Genomic DNA, 20893 nt, shown 5'->3' on the forward strand with positions numbered 1-20893 from the left:
GAGGACACTGGCTCAGCTGAGGATGGCCCAGGGACTTGGGACCCTGCATCCGTGTGGGGGACCCAGAAGAGGACACTGGCTCAGCTGAGGATGGCCCAGGGACTTGGGACCCTGCATCCGTGTGGGGGACTCAGAAGAGGACACTGGCTCTTGGGTTCAGATTGGTTCAACTCTGGCTGCTGTGGCCACTTGGGGAGTGAAGCAGCAGGCAGAAGATCTCTCTATCTCCTCTACTCTCTATAACTCTAACTTTCCAATAAAAAATAAATCTTAAAAAAAAAAGAGCCAACTGGCATACTTATTTTTTTAAAAAAAATTCGCTGAACTATTAGAATCTGAATATCGATTCCTGGATTAGTGAAAAACTCATGCAAAAGCATTTCAAATCAGAAACTTCACGTATCGGCCTTTTAGGAAGACAATTTGGAAATGTTTATGAAAAAGCTTGAGACACAAATTCTACTAAGTTACAATAAGGAAATAATCAGGTGATGTACTAGAAAAATCCATTAAGGTTTTAATTACAGGAAACGGCTGAATCTTTACAATCAAAACAGGGTGTTAACTTGTGGTTCACTTTCAGAGTACAACTATCAACATAATGATATAAAACTAGTCCTCTCTCATCCATGGGGTGTTTCAGTGGATAACTGAAACCTTATGTAGTACCAAATAGTAACCATCTGTCTCTCTGTCTATCTACCTATAACACAGAATGGCTCTTTTCCTATACATTCCGAGAAGGATTTAATATCGTTCCATCTTAAGTACTACTGCACTATGCCTTTAACTTTTACAATTTGAGGAACAATACAAAATTTTTTTAAAAATTCTTTTTCTTTCTTAAAATGCAGCTAGAAGATTCCTTCTTACCATAGATGTTAGCAGCGTCAGCGTTTTTCTTTCCTTATTAAGAGCAGAACCTTCACCTTTTCACTTACAGGAATCACTTTAAGACTGTTTTGTTTTGCTTTGTTTTGTTTTGTTTTCTTTTGTTTTGTTTAGCATAGCCAAAATGTTAGCATCCACTACTCCAGTGCTTTGGGGATTTTGTTAAACGAAATATTGTTTACCTGAACACAAGCAAGCTAATTCTATGAGAACAGAGCTTATAACCCAGGCAGAAAGCGAGCAGGAGAGGGCAGTGCACACAGCACGCATGCTCAGACACAGGAACGACCCCCGCCCTGTGTGCACCTGAGCCGGATGGCAGGAGACGTCACCAGCTACCCAGACTGGCACACAATTTATAACCATTATTTCTGGAATTCCCCGTTTTTTTATTTTAACTAAAACTGCATAAAGTGAAACTACTGATGGCAGTGCAAAGGAGTCCTTCTGTTTTATTAGCTGAAAAAGCACGCTATGAATGACCGACACACACACAATGTAAACTGCTAATATTAACAATGTGTGAATATTACAGAGAGGGAATGTCAGTTTTTTTCTACTCTTCATGTTTTCTGCATCTTCCAGATTCTATACAATGGGAAAAAAACATATTTTTCTGGAAATCTATATTGGATTATTTTCATTATGTCATATTTTTACAATTTTTGTCCTTTATTATATTTAAGTCTAAATAAAATAAGCATTTATAGCTCCTACGGTGGCAGCTATAGGACAAAAGAACTGAATTTTTAAAAACGCTATTTCTAAACAGAGTATTTCAATAAACCATGCTGTTGGAACACATAGGAAAAACTTTGGCAATATCTGACTTAAGACTCAGAAATCTAAGTAGGGCCAACAACAAAGAAACATAATCTAAGAGGTAAAGAATATTTCCATTTAATTAAATAATCATTAGCAAAAATTTAAAAACAATAACCTTAAAAATAAAATTGCAGTAAAAAGTATAAAATAAGCATGTAATTAAAAATACATTAAAACTAAGCATTGTCACAACTACATAAATACAAGATATTTGTGAAAATCCTTAGACATGGAACATTCTTTAAATAAAATATTTGTGCATAAGTTTTAAACTATGGAATAGAGGACTTAGTAAAATTTTATAGTTGTCCTAAAAACAGTGCTTCTGTCTCATTTCTTGCTTGTCTTTTCCAACACCCACTGAATTACCTGTGAGAGAAAAGATAGGTGACTGTGGTATATCCCTGGTGGAAATACAAGTAATTATAAATCTGCAGCAACTTCATAGGAGTATGGTAGAAAGCTTTAAAATAAACACAATATAGCTAAACCTTGCAGTGAAAACCATATTTTATTTGCTAAGTAACACTTTTTGCTGCACTTCCAATGTGAGTTCAGTATTGTTCTCATTCGACAAAGTGACGACTCTGGCTCCTTTCTACAGGAAAATACATCTTCAAAGTGTTACTCAAAAGAAACTGAACTTTGTCAGCATCTAATCAAAATGGATTAGTTTTTTCCAGCTCAATGGGTTACTTGTATTTTTCTTTTTCTCTCAACATAATTTTAGAAACTCTTTTGTTAACAGAGCAACCTATTAAGCACTCTTAAACACTCTGCTGGAATAAGTCTACGATTAAGTATCTAAACGAGCTTTCACAGGCTCAGGGTTGGGAAGACCACTTGCTAATGATAACTGTATGAAGAGCAGCGGCAGAGCAACTGTGACCTAAAGCACTAATCGGACCGGAAGCAGCTTCCTGGTGATAATCTATTTACCTGAACAGCATTGTTGTTTGCAGTTTTCTTCATTTCTTCAAGTAAACCCCTTGAGGTTTTAAGATCCTAAACATAATAAAATACAGTATTCTGTAATTTGCATATTAAATTAGAGAACTCATTAAGGAAATTTGATATTATCCTAAGTCATTGTACAAGTATCAACGCAATTATGAACATACTATCCCCAAAATCCAAGACATACTCGCACACTCCCAGCGGTGCTGGACCTGCTCTAAGCCTGGTGTCCTACCACGACAGCCACTGCGGCTGCGTGACCCGGGAGATTAATCTCCAGGCTGTTTCTGAACTTTTTCCTGGAGAGGCACAGAGACCGAACGCAACGGAAAGGGAGCGTGCTCATCTGCTGGCTCACTCCAAGGTCCATCAGGCTGCAATGAAGCCAGCTGGCTGGGAGCCAGGAACCCAAGCCAGGACTCTCCCTCAGAGGGAAGCAGTGAGGCTGTATCCCCACTCTCTCACGGTCCAGATGAGCCAGAAGCTGGAGCTGAGACCTGAGCTGGGAGTCAAAGCCAGGCACTGTGATAAAGGTGCCCAGGCATCTTAACTGGCATTATCACACCATATATCTGTGGTCTAACATATTCCTTTTTATTTTAATTATTTTTATTCATCATATATTCATGTTTATTCTAATTTTCATTTATTTTTAATTTATTTTAAAAGCAAAGTTATAGAGACAGAAGGGAAAAAAGAGAGAGAGATGGGAGAAGTGGAGGAGGAATGGGGATTGAGGTGAAGGGAGAGAGAGAGAGAGAGATCTTCCATCCACTGATTCACTTTCCAAAGAGCCACAATGGCTGAGACTGGGCCAGGCCAAATCCAGTAGCCAGCAGCTCCATCTGGGTTACATGGGTGTGGGGGTGGGATGGCGGATGCCTCAGTACTTCCGCCATCTTCTGCTACTCTCCCAGAACATTAACAAGGAGTTGAACTGGAAGTGGAGCAGCTGGGACTGGAACCGTCACCAATGAGATGCTTGATCTGTACCACAATGTCAGCCCCAACGTTATATTCACTTTTAGGCTGACTTATAAAAAACCTTTCTGTCCTGTCTTTATATCTTTTTGGTTATTTCACTTCATTGAACATGGGATGATAAAGGAAAAAAACCTGTAAGTTTGAACATTATATCCAATTAGATTGAAACATTTTTAAACAGTCTGAAGGCAGTCTGCCGGGACCTTATCGTTAGGCTCCACAATAACAGGCACTTCCAGCTCTGTCGGTTGTTCCCCTTATTCCTACCTTCCTGATTCCACCAATACCCCTCTCGCGGCACATGCTGATCTAATCAACACAAGCAGTGACTACAGATATCTGTGATAGTAATTGTGCATTCAGGTCTCAAACACCCACCTCTCTTCACTTCCTCTCAATTACAGTTGCACCATCATTTCTGATTAGGAAATAGTGCCTGCATTATTATATTAGGAAAATAACTGAGCTAATTATAACTAGTATATTATGGCTATGATTTTTCTGACATCCGATGTTCTGTTAGTCCTGTAGTTGAGCTACCTTTTATTTTTTGTTTATTTATTTGTTTTTCATTTGCTTAGTTCTCCGTGTAGGTAATTCTGATCCCCTTTGCCCTCACATACTAGTAACAGACCGATTAAACGTGCAGCAAAGTTCTCTTAAGTACTCAAGTGTACTGGGTCATCTCTCAGTCATGTCTTCCTGTTTCTATTTTTAGTTTTATTTTTCTAACCTGAGGCTGTCTCTCCCACAGCTTGCTGTAATGTGGTCTAATGGCTCCCTAGGCCTGGTCCAATTAGAATCCGCCTTCTTCACTGCAGATTAGTTTTGTTTTACTTTTTCATCCTTGTTCTGCTGAACTTCTTCCAAAAGATTCTTTGATGCATGACTCAAAGGAGATAAAGTATTTTTTAGACACATCATGTTTCAAAGCAGAGTCTTCACTGAACCCCCAAATCTGACTACGTTCTAGATAGGGCATCTAGAATATTCAGTAAAGCCTCTTCCCTTCAAAATGTGAATGTATTTTTTCATGCCAATATAAAAGAAGAAAGCTAAAACATAGCTTATTTAATTGCTTAAAGTTCTCTTGTTGTACCTCAGCCTTTTCTTGCAGCTGAGCCCAAGTCTTTAGGGAGCCGTGTTTTGGTTTTCTATGCTTAATATTTCCCAATGGCTGCCACTGCTCTTGGTTTGTTTTCTTTTTAGGATCAAGGTGAGTACTTTCATATGAAATCTTACATTCCTCCTCTGGCAATGGTCCCCTGGGTTCCTTGCTATGCATGACTGTACCTGTACATGACTGTACAGTGGAACCAGCATCCCAAAGTCATCCAGATAGATCTTTTTAATCCAATATCACATAATCTTTGGAATCTACCAACTAATAAAAAATGTCCAACACCAGCTACCATAGATCCTAGAGAGCCATTTAATATTGACTCCCATGCACAGGGAATGTTCTCAGCACCTAAAATCCTTAGGACTTTAAGCAGTTTGCTTGTTTGGTTCAAGCATCTCCTTCCAGTTGCCAGGCTTGCTGGGCTCTGGCACGCAGCCATGGGGACTCAGGGATGCCCTCCGCACTGCCCTGCAGGCCCGGATTTGAATCCATTTCTTCACTGTCTTCCAGGATATGATGCTCCTGTGGAGAAGTCCAATGCCATGTATTGACACTTTATATGTAAACTGCATTGTCTCCAGGGACTCTTCCAGGAACTCCTCTATGCCAATGACATGGGATTCCACTGAGAGGTGGCTTGCTGTAGATGTTTCATTCCCTGGGCTGGAGAGTGTGCCTGGCATCTTAAGTTCTGGGAAACTTTCTGTTGTATTTTCAAAACTCTTCTCTTCTCTGCTCCGCATTTTTTTGAAACTTCTACTATCTGCATTTGGATCTCCTGAATTAATCCTTCAATTTTCTTATTTTGTGTACAGTGTTTCTGACACTGGGTTGGATTGTGGGTGAATTTTTCATCTCAATCTGCTTAGTCTTCCCACTGAACTGATTTCATATTCTGGATTTTGTGCTCTATGCATTTTCAGGGGACAAGGACAGCATCTTGTTCTAGTCATGGAAGCAACTATCTAGCTGTGAGAGAATTACAGTTTTACGAAGCTTTAATCAACTTTCTGTTCCTTCAGAGCTCTCCATGTTCCTTTTTATTTTGGCATCCATCACTTGTCTTAGAACATCCTCCTCAAAGACTGCTATTTCTTGGCTGTGACATCACATTTAAAGAGACACCAAAAATCTTACAGCATTTCTGTGGTTGCTCATCGGTGGCTTTACAAGGCGGCTAAGTGCGACATGGTGGCCAGCTTCTAACTGTTCCTTTACAGAGCATCTCCTGCACTAGCTCATGCATGGGGAAGAGAACTGTGTGTAACTGACCTTCCAGGTCCATCATGGGAAAGGGGCATGCAGAACAAGTTCAGGGTCCCCCAGTTCTCTTTGAAGATCTTTATTTAACTTCCCTATTTTCTTTTTATAAGAACTATTTATTTTTATTGGAAATGCAGATTTATAGAAAGGAGAAACATGGGAAAGATTTTCAATTCATTTTTTCATGTCTCGAATGGCTGCAATGGCTGGAGCTAGGCCAATCCACAGCCAGGAACCAGGAGCCAGGAGCTTCTTCCAGGTCTTCCACATGGGTGTGATGTCAAGGATTTGGGAGATCCTCTGCTGCTTTCCCAGGCCACCAGGAGAGAGCTGGATAGGAAGTGGAGTAGCCACGGCATGAACTGGCACTCATATAGGATACCAGCGTTTGAAGGTAGAGGATTATCCAATAAAGCCATGTGTCAGCCTCTAACTTCTCTTTTATTTGGCCCCTTGCACCTGACCACCTTCAAATCCTGAGCACCTGACAATACTGTTAGTCACATAGGCATGGCCCTCCATGGTACTTCACAAGGCAAGGAACTTCTATGATCTTCTTCTGCTGTGTTTCCATGTACGCTTTCTTGTTCAGCAATAAAAACGGTTATAAGTCTTTTTAGTTGCCATTATGCCTGTGTTTTGTTGTTTAATACTGTTTTCTTTGAGATATTTTAGAATAGATTGCAGTATGCATGTCTACTTCTGAATAAAAGATGGGCTCCCAATGAAACTGTTAAGTATATTTTGACACTAGAATGCTGGATTTTAAACCATTCACCATAGTTACAATGTCAGAACTCACTTAAATAGCAGAACGATGGACTTGTGGCTGCTGTTGAGGGATTAAACTATTGTTACAATACAAGGGGAAAGCAGTGTTGGCTGGGATAGCGAGGAGGGGGTGGAGCCTAAGGAACTACATCATGAAAAGCAAAGAATTAAACAAACAAACAAACAAACAAACAAATAAATAAATACAAGGAGGAAATTGAATGCATATGGTCACTTCACCATTTTCACCAGAAATGGATAAATGACTTAACACCTAATCTTCCCAATGTGTTGCAATTAACTGACAAGCAATCTGAAAGTGCTAAAATGGTTGCTCTTATGTTCATTTCACCAGCATTTTGACTATGTACTATAATAAACCACTAATTATTAACTACTGTTTGAAGCTTCAACCTAAGATTTGTTGAGGAAATACTGATACCAGTAAAAACGCAGCTTTTTCTATATGGATGAACTAAAAGAAAATGTAAACTGCTTTGATTTCATCTCCCATCTAGAAACACCTGGTAACGAGCTCTAAGTAATCAGTGCAAAAAATCTTCATTTAAATAGTTGTGTGCAAACAGGCACATTGGAACAGGAACTACATTTTGCCACTAAGAGACAACACCACACCCACCTTTAGGTAGAATTTAGAGATTTCAAAGAGGCGCTGGCTGCACGCAGGGAAACATTCATGAGCCTCGGTGATACTGTGCTTCTTCAAAGTTTCAGTAACCACTTCTTTCAGTATCTAGGAGAGAGCATAACATCGGATGAATATTTATTGGGAACAGTAAATACACCATTTCAGCTTTAGAATTTAGTATTGTGTACTACACATCATTTAGTTGTACTAAATAGAAGCAAAGCATTTTTTTTAAGATTTTTTTTTTTAATTTGAAAGGCAGATTTTACAGAGACAAGGTGAGACAGAAAAGAGAAGGTCTTCCATCCACTGGTTCACTTCGCAAATTGCCATCAATTATCGGAATTGAGCCAATTCAAAACCAAGAGCCAGACGCCTCTTCTGGTTCTCCCATGTGTGTATTGTGTCGCAAGGACTTGAGTTGATTTCCTGGGTCATAAACTGAGGGTTGGACTGAAAGTTGAGCAGCTGGGACACCAACGAGGGCTCACAGGAGATGCGCCACCACAGGGCAAAGGATTAGCCTGCTGCCCGACCACATTGGTCCCCGTAAGTAAATTATTAAGACAAAACAATTGAAAGCAAAAGAAAATCGGTAATACTGATATGGTTACAAGTGTCACAGGATTTATATGTTAGCAAGAAATAACTGGAGTATCGTAAAAAGGATTCTAATCATGGTCCACATTGGAATCTGAGGATAAAGTTACAATAGGTACATATTTCTAAGTTTTCATGTTTTATTATGAAAAAAACTGCAAACTTACAAAAGTAGAGAGAATGTAACCAAGGCTTGTGTTGATAGAGATATCAATCGGCCTCACAAAGAACTTATGTCTCACTCTTTTTCACTTACACCCTCAGTCATCTACCTTCCTCCTTCACGCACTGAATTTTCAAGTCACGAACTTTCATACATTAGACTTCTAAACATACATTTCAGAATCAAATCAAGGAATGTTTCCAGGTAGAGCTCTGAAAGACAGGCAATGAATCATTACCCTTGTGTGTTTCTGTGATCTTGATTCCTTATTTTGTCTTGATGATTTGGATTCACGCACACTTTTTGGATCAGAACTGGCCTTTGTAGTGACTTTTGGAATTTCACAGCCAGGAACTGGAACCAACGGATAAGTCGCTGTTAAGGCCCGCGTAGCTCGTGGCTTTCCAGATGGGAGCACGTGGGGATGATGATTGCTACCGCCACTTGTCTGGGCGCGGAGGGGATCTGAACTCTCACATTTCATGAGTCTGCGGTAGAAGAAAAAGTTAAGATTAGTACAGGAACAATGAAACTCTTTTCCTGCCTCGAATATTAATCATTCAAACAGTCATTCAAGAAAAGTAAATAGAATTGCCTGCATCTATTGCCTTAAGGAGGCATTCCACTTCACATTATAAAGTTGCCCCGATCATTTTACCTGCTAACTACTTAATGCCGTTAACTGTAAGAAACCACAACCTATATTTTATTCTACTTATGGAATTTCCTGTGCAAAGTAAACAGTATAAAACACAATTAAAACTATAACTCAACTCTTGGATTTTTTTTTTTAATTTAAAGATTTATTTCTTTTTACTGGAAAAGCAAAGATACAGAGAGAAAAGACAAAGTTCCTCCATTGGTGATTTACCACCTCTAGTGGCCACAAAAGCAGGAGTTGAGCCAGTCCAAAGGCAGAAGCCAGGAGCCTCCTGCTGGTCACACACACAGGTGCAGGGTCCCAAGGCTTTGGGCCACCCTCCATTGCCCACAGGTGCAAGCAAAGAGCTGCTAGGGAAGTGGAGCAGCCGGATTCCAACTGTCTCCCATATGGGATACAGGCACATGCAAGGCAAGAACTTTAGCCACTGGGCTACCATGCCGGGCCCACTAACTCTTGTTTTAATTTTTCTAATCACATGTTCTTCAGTCAGGAACCAAAATTTTCCCTCTTAAGACTACAGTCTTTAATGTTCATTTCTGCTAAGCAACAGACTACAAGTACAATTTATTTTCTTCAACACATCTCTTTTATTAGTCACAGGTCAGAACTAAAAAGTACAATTTAGAAAAATGTATCGCAAATGTGAATGGATTTACATTTTAGCTGTATAGGTAGAGAAATAATTATAGGCATAAAAATTTATGAAATCATCATCAAAATTGTTTAGTTCTCTCACATCAGGAGAAAAAAAATTCTAACATTTTTAACTGTTCACAAAAGATCTGAAAATTTAATTGTTACTTATTACATAGTTTTTGAAATATTTAAATACATAAGAATTTAATTTTGCTTTAAATGCCAAAGACCTAAATTTGATCAACATTCTAAAGATATATAAATTCAATCAAAATGAGTATTGGTTATACAAATTTCTAATTTCTGAACAAGTATTTGGACACTTCATTTAGTGAGCAAAAAGAGTGTCTGCCAGAGTTTTGCTAATGCCACATTTTACAGGGTTTAATGCTGTAACTTGCATGTGATGAATGTTTTGAAAACGGGGCTTCGTGGAACACCCTGCCTGGCAGCAAAGTGAGCAGAAACAGGCAGGTCCGTCAGGAAGAAAAGCTACCAGAATTCTCATCTCTGAACACCATCTGCAACAGGGTAGATGGGTGGCTTCACGGTTTGGGAGAATTCTCCATTATTTTAGCTAATTTCCTTGTCTTGCACGCCCCGGGATCCCAGATGGGCACTGGTTCATGTCCTGGAAGCCCACTTCCCATCCAGCTCTCTGCTTGTGGCTTGTGAAAGCAGTCAAGGATGGTCCAAAGCCTTGGGACCCTGCACCCGTGTGGGAGAGCATATTGGCTCAGCTGCAGCTGTTCTGGGCATTTGGGGAGTGAATCAGCAGATGGAAGATTTTCCTCTCTGTATATCTGAACTTCCAACACAAATAAGTAAATCTTAAAAAAAAAAATTCACAATCCATTGTGCATTAAGACTCCACATATCAGCATAAACGGTAAGGAACTTTTTTGCTAAGTCATTTATTTCTATAAGGTAAAAGCAAAATCACTGCTTAGCAAAAAAATATTTCCTAGCAGGGAGGAATCGAAAGCGTATTCAGGGAGCAACTGAAAAATGTGAAAGACTAAAATAAAGAAAAGAAGCCCTGAACTCTGTGAAAACACTGTTTTTGTGCTTATTGTTTCTCACCTTTTGGGGGCGGGAAGGCAGTTCAGATCCTTAGATCTCCGCTTCAGTCGGGAGGCTTCAGTTCGAAGCTCACTTTGCAAGGCTTCTCCATCAGGGACACTTCCAGACTCCGACAGCACGGCAGGAGACGGAAGGGGGCTCAGCACAGCAGGCACTGGCAAGCTTTCCCGGGTGCAGGTCGTTTGAGTCTCGTAACGAATAAGACGAGACTGAAGTTCCGAAAATCCTCCATCTCTCTCTAAAGCTTTTCGGTCATCCAAGCAATATCTGAGATGAAAGAAAGATCATTTAACAAAAGTCTCCAGGAGAGCAACAGGCTCTCCCGGTCTCAGAAAACAGTAAGACATCTACCTTAAACAAGTTTTGCTTAACTTCCCAACAATTGTTAGAGGCTGAGTGAATGGCCTACTACTCCCACAAGATCAGCTGTTTCCTCCTTGGCTGCTCGGCAAGCAGAAGGTGAAAGTTGAAGTAGCATCTGCTTTCGCTTTGACTTGTTTCTGGGTAACAGATTAAGTTAATCCTGTGACTTATTTTCAAAATAATACAGCTGCTCTTCTAATACTTTTTAAAACTCTCCCGAGCTCTGATTTCGCAGCGTGGCTGCTACAGCACACTCTGAAACATTGACTTCTCTTGGAAAGGGCAAGTTTATTTTTGACATGAAGATTAGAAGGGTATAAGGCATTGTCAACTGCCTCAGCACACACAGCTCAGAACACTTCTTTGAAGCTTCCTCCCCATGCTACTGACTGATGAACAAGATTTCCTTCAAACACTTGATGCTTTTGGTTCCCAGCCAAGTCTGATTCAGGCAATCAATGAAACGGGAGCTCAGTGAGTCCTTCTGGACTCAAAAAAAGGAAATCCCGCGTCAGTAAGAACAACAAACACATTAGAAAATAAGCACATCAGAAAATTCTTCCGTGAGACGTGTGACCTTGCCAAGCTCTGTACTCCCTCCATCTGCAGGTGCATAAAGGAAACACACCTGTGAAGCCAAGACTGAAGAAATCGAAATTTAAACATTTCTGTATGTTTGTCTTTTTATTGTTAAGATTTATTTATTTTTATTGGAAAGGCAGATTTACAGAGAAGGACAGACAGAGATCTGTCCACTGGTTCACTCCCCAAGTGGCCACAATGGTCGGAGCTGAGCCAATCTAAAGCCAGGAGGCAGGAGCTTCTTCTGGGTTTACCATGTGGGTGCAAGGTCCCAAGGCCGTGGGCCATCCTTGACTGCCTTCCCAGGCTACAGGCAGGGAGCTGGTTGGGAAGTGGAAGAGCCAGGACACAAACCAGCGCTCATATGAGATCCTGGCACGTGCAAGGCAAGGATTTAGCCACTGCACCATTGCGCTGGGCCTTTGCTTGTCCTAGATGTTCCCTAAAATCACATTTTTGAAGTTCAATTCCAAGCAGTGTATTATTATCCAAACATTAGATTTCCTGACACAGAGTTTAAGAATTTTATCTTTTCATTGTAAAACAGTAGAAAGCGGGCCAGCAGCATGGCGTAGTGGCTAAAATCCTTGCCTTGAACATGCCGGGATCCCATATGGGCGCCGGTTCCATCCCAGCAGCCCCACTTCCCATCCAGCTCCCTGCTTGTGGCCTGGGAAAGCAGTCGAGGATGGCCTAGAGCTTTGGGACCCTGCACCCACGTGGGAAACCCGGAAGGGGTTCCGGGTTCCCGGCTTCAGATTGGCGCAGCACCGGCCGTTGTGGTCACTTGGGGAGTGAATCATCGGATGGAAGATCTTCCTCTCTGTCTCTCCTCCTCTCTGTATATCTGACTTGGTAATAAAAATAAATAAATAAATCTTAAAAAAAAAAAAAAACAGTAAGAGCCAGAATCCTGTGAGTCCCTTGTTGATCTACTTATTATTACGTGAACTCAGTCAAACTACTTAACTTCACCTGTGCCATACTGTTTTCCTTAGGAGCTGACACTTAAACTGCTTATCTGAAAAAAGGATTGTGGGAAATACAGGTAGCGATAAGCACCCACCACAAGCGCTGGGAACGTAGGAGCAAAGCAGGCACTAATAGATGAAGCTACCATCACAATCGTAAGTGTTAGGTTTGTTTTCTACCACAAAAAAAATCTTATCATATGCTGACAATAAGGTAGGATAAGCCAGGACTCAGTATCCATTTTAGCATACTATCTCTTATGCAAAGCATCATCCTACTCAGTGGTCAGCATCTCACTGAACATGAGCATCTTATGAGAGCTTTTAAGAAATACTACATGCGGTAGCCTAGTAGCTAAAGTCCTTGCCTTGCACACACCGGGATTCCATGTGGGCGCTGGTTCATGTCCCGGAAGCCCCACTTCCCATCCTGCTCCCTGCTTTTTGCCTGGGAAAGCAGCTGAGGATGGGCCAAAGCCTTGGGACCCCGCATCCGTGTGGAAGACCCAAAAGAAGCCCCTGGCTCCTGGCTTTGGATTGGCTCAGCTCTAGCTGCTGTGGCTGCTTGGAGAGTGAATCACTGGACGAAAGAGCTTCCTCTCTGTCTCTCCTCCTCTCTATGTATCTGACTTTCCAAAAAAAAAAAAAAAAATAGATCTTAAAGAAAGGGAGAAAGACAGACAGACTACATGCCCAGCCACAGTGTCTGATTTACTTGATTTGAGGAAGATGTAATCAGGCACATTTTCAAACACCCAAGTAGATTGCTTCTAACAGCTAACTGCATAAAGCTTAGAGTGGACCAGTGGTTACCAGTCAGGTGAGAGATGTCCATCATGGGATACAAAATTATGGTTATTTAAGATGAGAAACTAATGTACCACTCAACGACCTGGCTAATAACGTTGTGTTACACTTTGCAAGGTTGCCAAGAAAAAAAGACTTTGGATATGTCCACCAGACAAAAAGAGGTAACTGTGAGATGATGGGTATCTTAGTTTACTTGACTAAAGTAATCATTTTTTAAAATGGATATTAAGATGCCATGTGGTACACTTCAAATATAAACAGCTAAAAAAAAAAATTGTCAACATGTGTCCGAGAAGTAACTAGTGCTGAAAAAGTCTCCTATTTAACTGGACAGCTGTGACTGTGTGAGACACCTGAGCCCAGGGAGAACCCTCGCTGGCGGTCACGTAGAAGCTATAGTCAAATGAGCAACCAACTCTTCTCAGGAAGACTGTAGGCTTAAACAAAAAGTCTTGTGCTTGCTTACCCTGTGTATATGACACTGCTGAGAGAAAATATGCATATTGGATTCTAAAGTGAATATTTTTTCCTCCTCTAGGGTTTTATTGCTAAAATGCAGGCTTTTTCTTCCAGTTTACCATCTCTTGCTGACAGCTGTTCGTGTCATCCTTTCATCTGAATTCTGTTTGCTGCACATGTTTGCTTTAATTGGCATTTAAAATGTATTTACAATGATTATGCTGCAATTTGCTGTTAGAAAAGTTACTTCATAAATTAAAAAGGAAACCAAATGAAGGGGTTACTGTGTATTTGTCCTTGAGCAAAGTAAATATTGTGAGATGAATGACGGCGATGGCATATTTTGTTAGGAAACACGAAGTAAATGTTTTCTGGGTCCTAAGAAGGAAAACATCACTCAGATGGGGGAGCTATTTCGTTTTGTAACTAAGAAACAGGCAAAGTGCTGTCACACACGTCAGGGCAATGCCAGAGAAGGCAGGAAAAAGCGCCCAATCTCCTGAAACGGAGGAAAGACATTTCAAAGCAACAGCGGCTGGTGTGGCAGAATGATCAGCACAGTGTGAAAGCAGAGTAACATTTTTTTAAGGAAAGAATGTTACTTACAATCAATGATTTTCTACTTTGGGTTAGGGCAGAAAAGTGAAAAAAAAAAAAGACAGTGGTTGGCATATTTCGTTTTTTGCCTGAAGAAACACTGATTCACACGTAAATAGTGAGCATATTTGTTTCCAAACATTCCTTTATGGTGTCCATGGGTTGTAAAGGCCCACAGCGACAGGGGGGCAGCCCTGCACACGCATGAACCTTCCTTCTGAAGTTTGTTTCAACTCCATAAGCTATGTTCAACACACAAAGGCCCTTGCATACCATCCTCGTCCACATGAACTGTCTCAGAAGAACACGCTTCCGGATCCACGGTCCTCACCACCTGCCGTGTTGTTACTCTAGTCTGTTACCCCTGCTCAGGGAGCACACGTTCACAGTTTTGTGTCTTTGAAGTGAGTCCCAGTGAGAGCTGAGTGCTGTGTGTTTCTGGAGGTAGGCAGCGAAGAGGTGTGCTCCAGGTGAGAACGAGAGCTCTGTCACATGGCAGGTGTAAGAAGCAATAAAGGCCTATGCATGTTGTGTTTAGGCCCATCGGGAAACAGTGCTCACTTAAGCCTGAATGATTAATAAATCATGATGAAGAATACATACTCTGTAAACGCTATATATTTATGTGTACCACAAAATTTTCTATAGTAAATGGAAAGTAACAGACAAAAAAAAAGTAGAAAAATGAAATAGAATAGAGAAAGCCAAAGTATTTTAGTGACCTAAAATGTGACTGATTACATGGTGAGTACCTGAGTCAGCAGTGAAAATAGAATTATTGTAAATTATTTTATTTAAATGAGTACTTCAGTGAGTTTATAGGGCAAATGGGCTGAAAGCATGGGTGCCCAGGGGAATATTTTGGTTATTTAGTAAAGAAAAAGATAATTCTAGGATATTTACTCAGCTGTGACCATTATTTTTCATCACCATCATAATAACATCATTTACTGGCGTTAACTATCCTATGCAAGTTACACGCAAATACCTAAAATGCTAACTAGGTTCTTTTCAGAGTTCAGAAAATTAAAATTCTTACCAAACAAAATGGGGGAGCATATAAGTCAGAAGTTTAACCAGATTTTAAACATGAGAGAAAACATTAGAAAATTCAAATTAAGAGGGAAACCAAGTCCACATTACTTGCAGAAGAGTTCATAATATTTTATAATACTGACAAAATTACACGCAAAGCACAGGACACGCAACAGTCGGGAAAGCTGGAAGCAAAGCAACCAAAGAGCTGTTGCAGAAAACCGAGGCTGCAGTTAGTTACATGGTGTAAGAAGTTGCCGAGTTCATCAGAAACTTTTCCACACTGGTTAATGCTACGGCTTGAATAAAATGCAAAAGGAGGAAAGAGAAAAATATCCCAACAGTCGCATTCTTCTAATACCAGAAGCTCCACTTGAACTTGATTATGGCAAATCTAGTATAAACAAGATCCACACTTTTATAATTAATTCACAAAATATAGCCAAAGATAGAAATCATTTAAATAAAAGGTTTAGCTAAATGTAAAACTAGCCTTTTGATGTTAAAGGGAGGCCAAGAATCCTCGCCAACAACAAGTCTTTTTGTCAAATATCGGAAATAAAAATCTGGAAGTAATGGCATTTCTTATCTTCTTACAATTGAGAAATTATCTCTGGATTGCCTAGCTGTTGTTCACAAAATCATGTCAAGCTCTCAGGGGAACACTGGGATTCACATTCAGCATTTCATAAAGGACTTCTGTCAGGAAATACTCACTGCACGACACTGTCTCGCCTGAGGAGCAGGGACCCAGGTCGTGGCCATTACAACTCCCAGACAGCAGACAGACCAGTCCCCCTGGGACTCTGTGGCTCCTGCCCTGCATGGTCCTGCTCCACTACCCACCCTCCGTATTCCTAGGGGACCATCCAGCGCCCACGGTTTGAAATGGCAGCGAAACCGACCTAAGTTTTGCCCACTCGCCATCCCTCTGAACACCCCAAGAACAAAACGCCTGGCCTGCTCATGGGCTGGGCTGCTGCTGCATGTCCCTTCTGTCTACATCCTGCAGTCGGCCACCATCTGGAAATTTATTTCTCTAAGAAATGTGATTTTTGCTGTGAATTCCTCTCCCCTCTCTTGCTGTTTTGCATCTCTTTCCTAACTTATTGCTACTGTCTTCAAGTTCTTACTGTGACTGTTTTTCAACATAGATGCTGCATAATACTGCATGTCTCAATACCTCGTTCCTTGGTACTGTGGAATAGCAAAGTGTGGTATAGGTATATCCCAGTTTAGCAGTTCTATTGATACCTGCCTAGGCTATTTCCAGTTTGGGGTGGTTGCCAAGAAACTACCAAGAATATTCAGGTGCGAGTCTCTTCATAGAGATACGCCTGCACTTCCCTTGGGAAACCACCTAGTACCAGAGTTCAGAGGACTTGGGACATGAGCATATTTAGTTTTATAAGAATCTGTCAGATCCCTTTGGGAAGAAGACCCAGCTACACCCAACCAACAATGTATGCAAGTTCTGATGGTTCCAATACTTGCCAATATTTTTAATTTCCAGCATTCTTGAGGTTGCATAGATGCTTCCTTTTAGATGTACTATATTTTACTTAACCAAGTTAGATATCATTTCCTGTGTTTCTTACTATAAACACCCTTGCATGATAACGCACTGTACATCACAAATTTTTTTTTCACTAAGCTGAATTAATCAATACAGGTTATGCATTTTGTGTAACCACTGGAAAATTATTAAACAGCCTTTACAAGGTTCTTACAATCCAAATTCTTGTGCCTTCAACAACACCACCACTGGGTGTAATATTTTAGACTGATTCGCAGTTTCATGAGTGAAAAGTGACCTTACTGTTGGTTTTTCTACTAACTATTTGCTCACTAGCAAAGGAAAGTAACTTTTCCTTTGTATGCATCATTCTTATTTCTTCTTTAATAAACAAACGGCTTGATTCTGCCAGCTCTTTTATAGGGTGTTCATCGCCTTTTTTTCCCCCACAGATTTGTATTCTTTTTTAAGATTTATTTTTATTGGAAAGTTAGATATACAGAGAGGAGGAAAGACAGAGAGGAAGATCTTCTGTCCATTGATTCACTCCCCAAGTGGCCACAATGGCTGGAGCTGAGGCAATCTGAAGCCAGGAGCCTCTGCTGGGTATCCCGCATGGGTGCAGGGTCCCAAGGCTTTGGAATGTTTTCGACTGCTTTCCTAGGCTTCAAGTAGGAAGCTGGATGGGAATCAGTGCTGCTGGGATTAGAACCAATGACCATAAGGGATTCCAGTGCGGGATAGGCAAGGACTTTAGCCACTAGGCTACCGCACTGGGCTTATAAGTATCTTTTAAATATAAAGAAAATGTACCTTCTCATTTATGTTAAAAACAATTTTCTGAAATTAACCTTGAACTATGAATCTTGTTACTGTTGACTATTGACTAATTTAAAACTAGACAAACCTATCATTCTTTCCTTTTGTGGTTTCACCTTTTGAGAGAATGAATAAAAAAAATTCTACCTCAATTTTTCCCATTTTATTACAATCACTCAAAAATTATATCATCTGCACAGAGTAAAGCTTAGAAAAAACTTACTCAATTCCATGATAATGACATGCTGAGGCTTTTTCAAATGGCAAGGCCTGCAGTTTCCTAGGACTAAGTTCTGGTGTTAAGATGAAAGTCTTCTCCCTGAAGAAAAAACAATCATTTTTATTTAACATTTACTTAATAGCAAATGTAAAGTGCTTTCGAACGTGTATCTCTTATTTTTACAATTGAATTTTGTATGGGATAAAAGGTGAGGCGCTCCCGGAAGTGGCAGTTGGAACAGGAAGGTCAGGCCTGTGGCTGTGTCGAGCCCCTTGTCTGCACCTCGGCTCTGAGAACGCTAGTCAGCACACAAAGCTGTTCTTGGGAATGGACACGTGAAGGACGGAAAATGATCTGTCATGGAATCTCATAAACAATGTCATTTCCAAAAGAACTTTTTTTTTCTCAGTAGAGTGGCCTAACAGGTTTAAGATGAATCTTTCTTGGCGAAGGATTCAAGTGACCTTGACTGTTCGGTAACATCAGAAGTATTGCCTTCCCGCTGCAGCACAGGTGGGGACCGTATCTTCCCTGGCCTGCACACGCCGTCCTCCTGATCTCACTGAGACTAACTGCTGACTCCTGCCATTCTTGTGAAGTGAAGGTATGTTAGACCTAGTCATTTCATAATACACGACTCAAAGTATTTAATTTCTCTCAGTAATGTTACTTGTTCTGGTTTAATTTCACTTACAACTGGTTTTTGCTAAAAGAAACATTTCAATAAATACGCATTTGGTCAGCACGTGTTTTATCGCAGGGGTCATCCTTGCCCTTGGCTTCCCTGGACACAGCACTGTGTGACCCCTTTAGTGGAGCACGCTGGTTGCTGCTGCAGTGCCGGGAAAGCTCACCCTGCGGCACTGACGTTAGCAGACGACACGCCTGGTGACGGTGCACTTCTCCACTCACACCACAGCATGCAATCAGATTTTCCTAAATAAATCACTTGGAAACTACATAAAGAATTAATCATATTTCCCGGACATTGCACCTAGAGAGGCACTCCAGCCAAAAAAATACAATCTACATAACTGAATAATTCAGTTCCACAAGCCCATCTGACCCTGCTCATTCCTGCTTCAGCATCTGAAATGACTGCAACCCAACAGCTCTGACAGATCAAACTCTGGATGCTTGTGCACTGTTTGGATTCCCACAAAAAATAAAAAGTATTCATCTCCCAAAGCTGTGAGAGAAGGCAAAGCACCTCAAAGTTCCATCATTTGTATGTCATTATGACCATTAAGTCATTAAGACCTGGTGTTATTAGGCCACTTTGCACTTCTAAAGTTGCCTTCTACCTATCTGGCAAATATGTACATGAATGCAACAGCACTCCAATAATATTTTTGAGATATGAGAACTATCAAATAAATCCTTTCAAATCTGAGCTTTAAAAATTGATATTTACCATAGTGTCATTCAAAACAAGCTTTATAAAAATGATCTAAGTGTATCACAATTTAAAGCTTCTTTGGAAGATTTCCAAGATAATGGAAAAGCTATAAAAAATAGAAAATAGGATAATGAGCAAAATAATTTGATTCTCATAAGGATTTAGAACCATGATTTTGCCAATAATCTAGTCAATTTCAATGGTATCTAGCAGTTGATAATTAATGATTTAGTAGAAGTTGTCTAAGTCAAACCAGTTGTAAATTATCCATGAGGACACTGAGTCCTCGCTGGTAATACCATGTTTCTGACGCACTGTTACTGCATCAGCTTGTTCTTCTCAGTGCGAGGCCGATGCTTCCTGCTACTGACAATGACTGACAATGATGAGGCAAAGTAGTGACAAAACAAAACTGGAAAATAATACAGAAAACATTTTCTAAAAACTTGCAAGTCACATTCCAATTTTTTCTTCTAAGACAACTGTTCTTTTTATACCAAGTAGAAGCTTCTGACTTCCACAAACAGTATACCAAGGTTGCTTTTATTATTCCTGATTCCCTTACATTTAAAACCACCGAACAACTGCGAGAAGGGAGTAAGGCCAGCTGATAAATATCAAGCCCAAGTCAATTTTTGTTTCAGCTGCACACAGTGTCAATTAAAAAGCAGAAGGCAGTGCTATTTAAAAATTGTATGTAAAAGTAGGAATTATCATGCGTGTGTAACATACCCCTTCTGAGTCTGTAAAGGCTGAAGTTCTCCCACTGGCAAACCATCTGAAGTAAAATGCTTCAGCAATTCTTTAGCATCCAACAATGTGATCGAATCCCGTGGAACCTCTTTGTGGCCTAGCAACTGTTCAGATGAACAGGGCAAAGAGCTTGTTCTGGGAAGATGTTACATAGATTTATTAAAGGAGGATTCAAATTCACCATTGTCATGAAAACATAGAAGCAAACACCCAGAAAAAAGCAACAAGAAAATTGAATAATTATGTATTTAAAGAAATAAAGTAAAATCTTTGCAAATCATTTAGTTATATTTTTTAAAATCTGTAGGTCACTATGCATTTATAAATAACACTTCAATCATTCTACTAGTTAAGCACTAAAATAAACATAAGCATATTAGCATGAAGTTACCAATTCTGTACAATTGAAATCTGAACTTTCTTGTATGTTCTAAAACCCCACAATAACGAAAATCTTTATGGGCAGGAACTTAATGTTCCAATTTTATATGAGCTTGGAGTATTTAACGGAAAATCATGAAGTGGGGCAATAATCTAAATTCTCTAATGTGTTTTAGCCATGAGCACCACTGTATTAATACACACTGGATCCTTGAAATCTAAAATACATGCAGAACTTTATAGCTTTTAAACCATTTCACATACAATATATTCTTGATTCTAACAAATTTCCTTGACAAAGATGGATAAGATTATTTTAAAATAAAGCTGTAAGTACTTTGTAAAGTAAAATCAATTTAACAAACCTAAAAAACAATCA

The 20893-nt window shown here is 40.1% G+C and overlaps 1 protein-coding gene across 1 annotated transcript in view; it reads right to left on the bottom strand.

The window, feature by feature from the left end:
• Positions 1-2023: 2023 nt before the first annotated feature.
• The window catches only part of LOC121155893 (MDM2 binding protein), a 64361-nt gene continuing 45491 nt past the window's right edge, over positions 2024-20893 (bottom strand). Inside the window, exons 16-22 of the mRNA XM_040979365.1 lie at positions 20113-20268; positions 17985-18080; positions 10610-10876; positions 8465-8714; positions 7455-7568; positions 2656-2721; positions 2024-2085 (exon numbers count right to left, since the gene is read on the bottom strand). Of these exons, the coding sequence (XP_040835299.1) occupies positions 2047-2085; positions 2656-2721; positions 7455-7568; positions 8465-8714; positions 10610-10876; positions 17985-18080; positions 20113-20268 (988 nt within the window). The 3' untranslated portion in view covers positions 2024-2046. The remainder of the gene's footprint in view (positions 2086-2655; positions 2722-7454; positions 7569-8464; positions 8715-10609; positions 10877-17984; positions 18081-20112; positions 20269-20893) is intronic.

This window comes from Ochotona curzoniae, unplaced genomic scaffold (assembly GCF_017591425.1).
Source record: "Ochotona curzoniae isolate NIBS_2020 unplaced genomic scaffold, NIBS_Ocur_1.0 contig_3190, whole genome shotgun sequence".
Classification (NCBI taxonomy): domain Eukaryota; kingdom Metazoa; phylum Chordata; class Mammalia; order Lagomorpha; family Ochotonidae; genus Ochotona; species Ochotona curzoniae.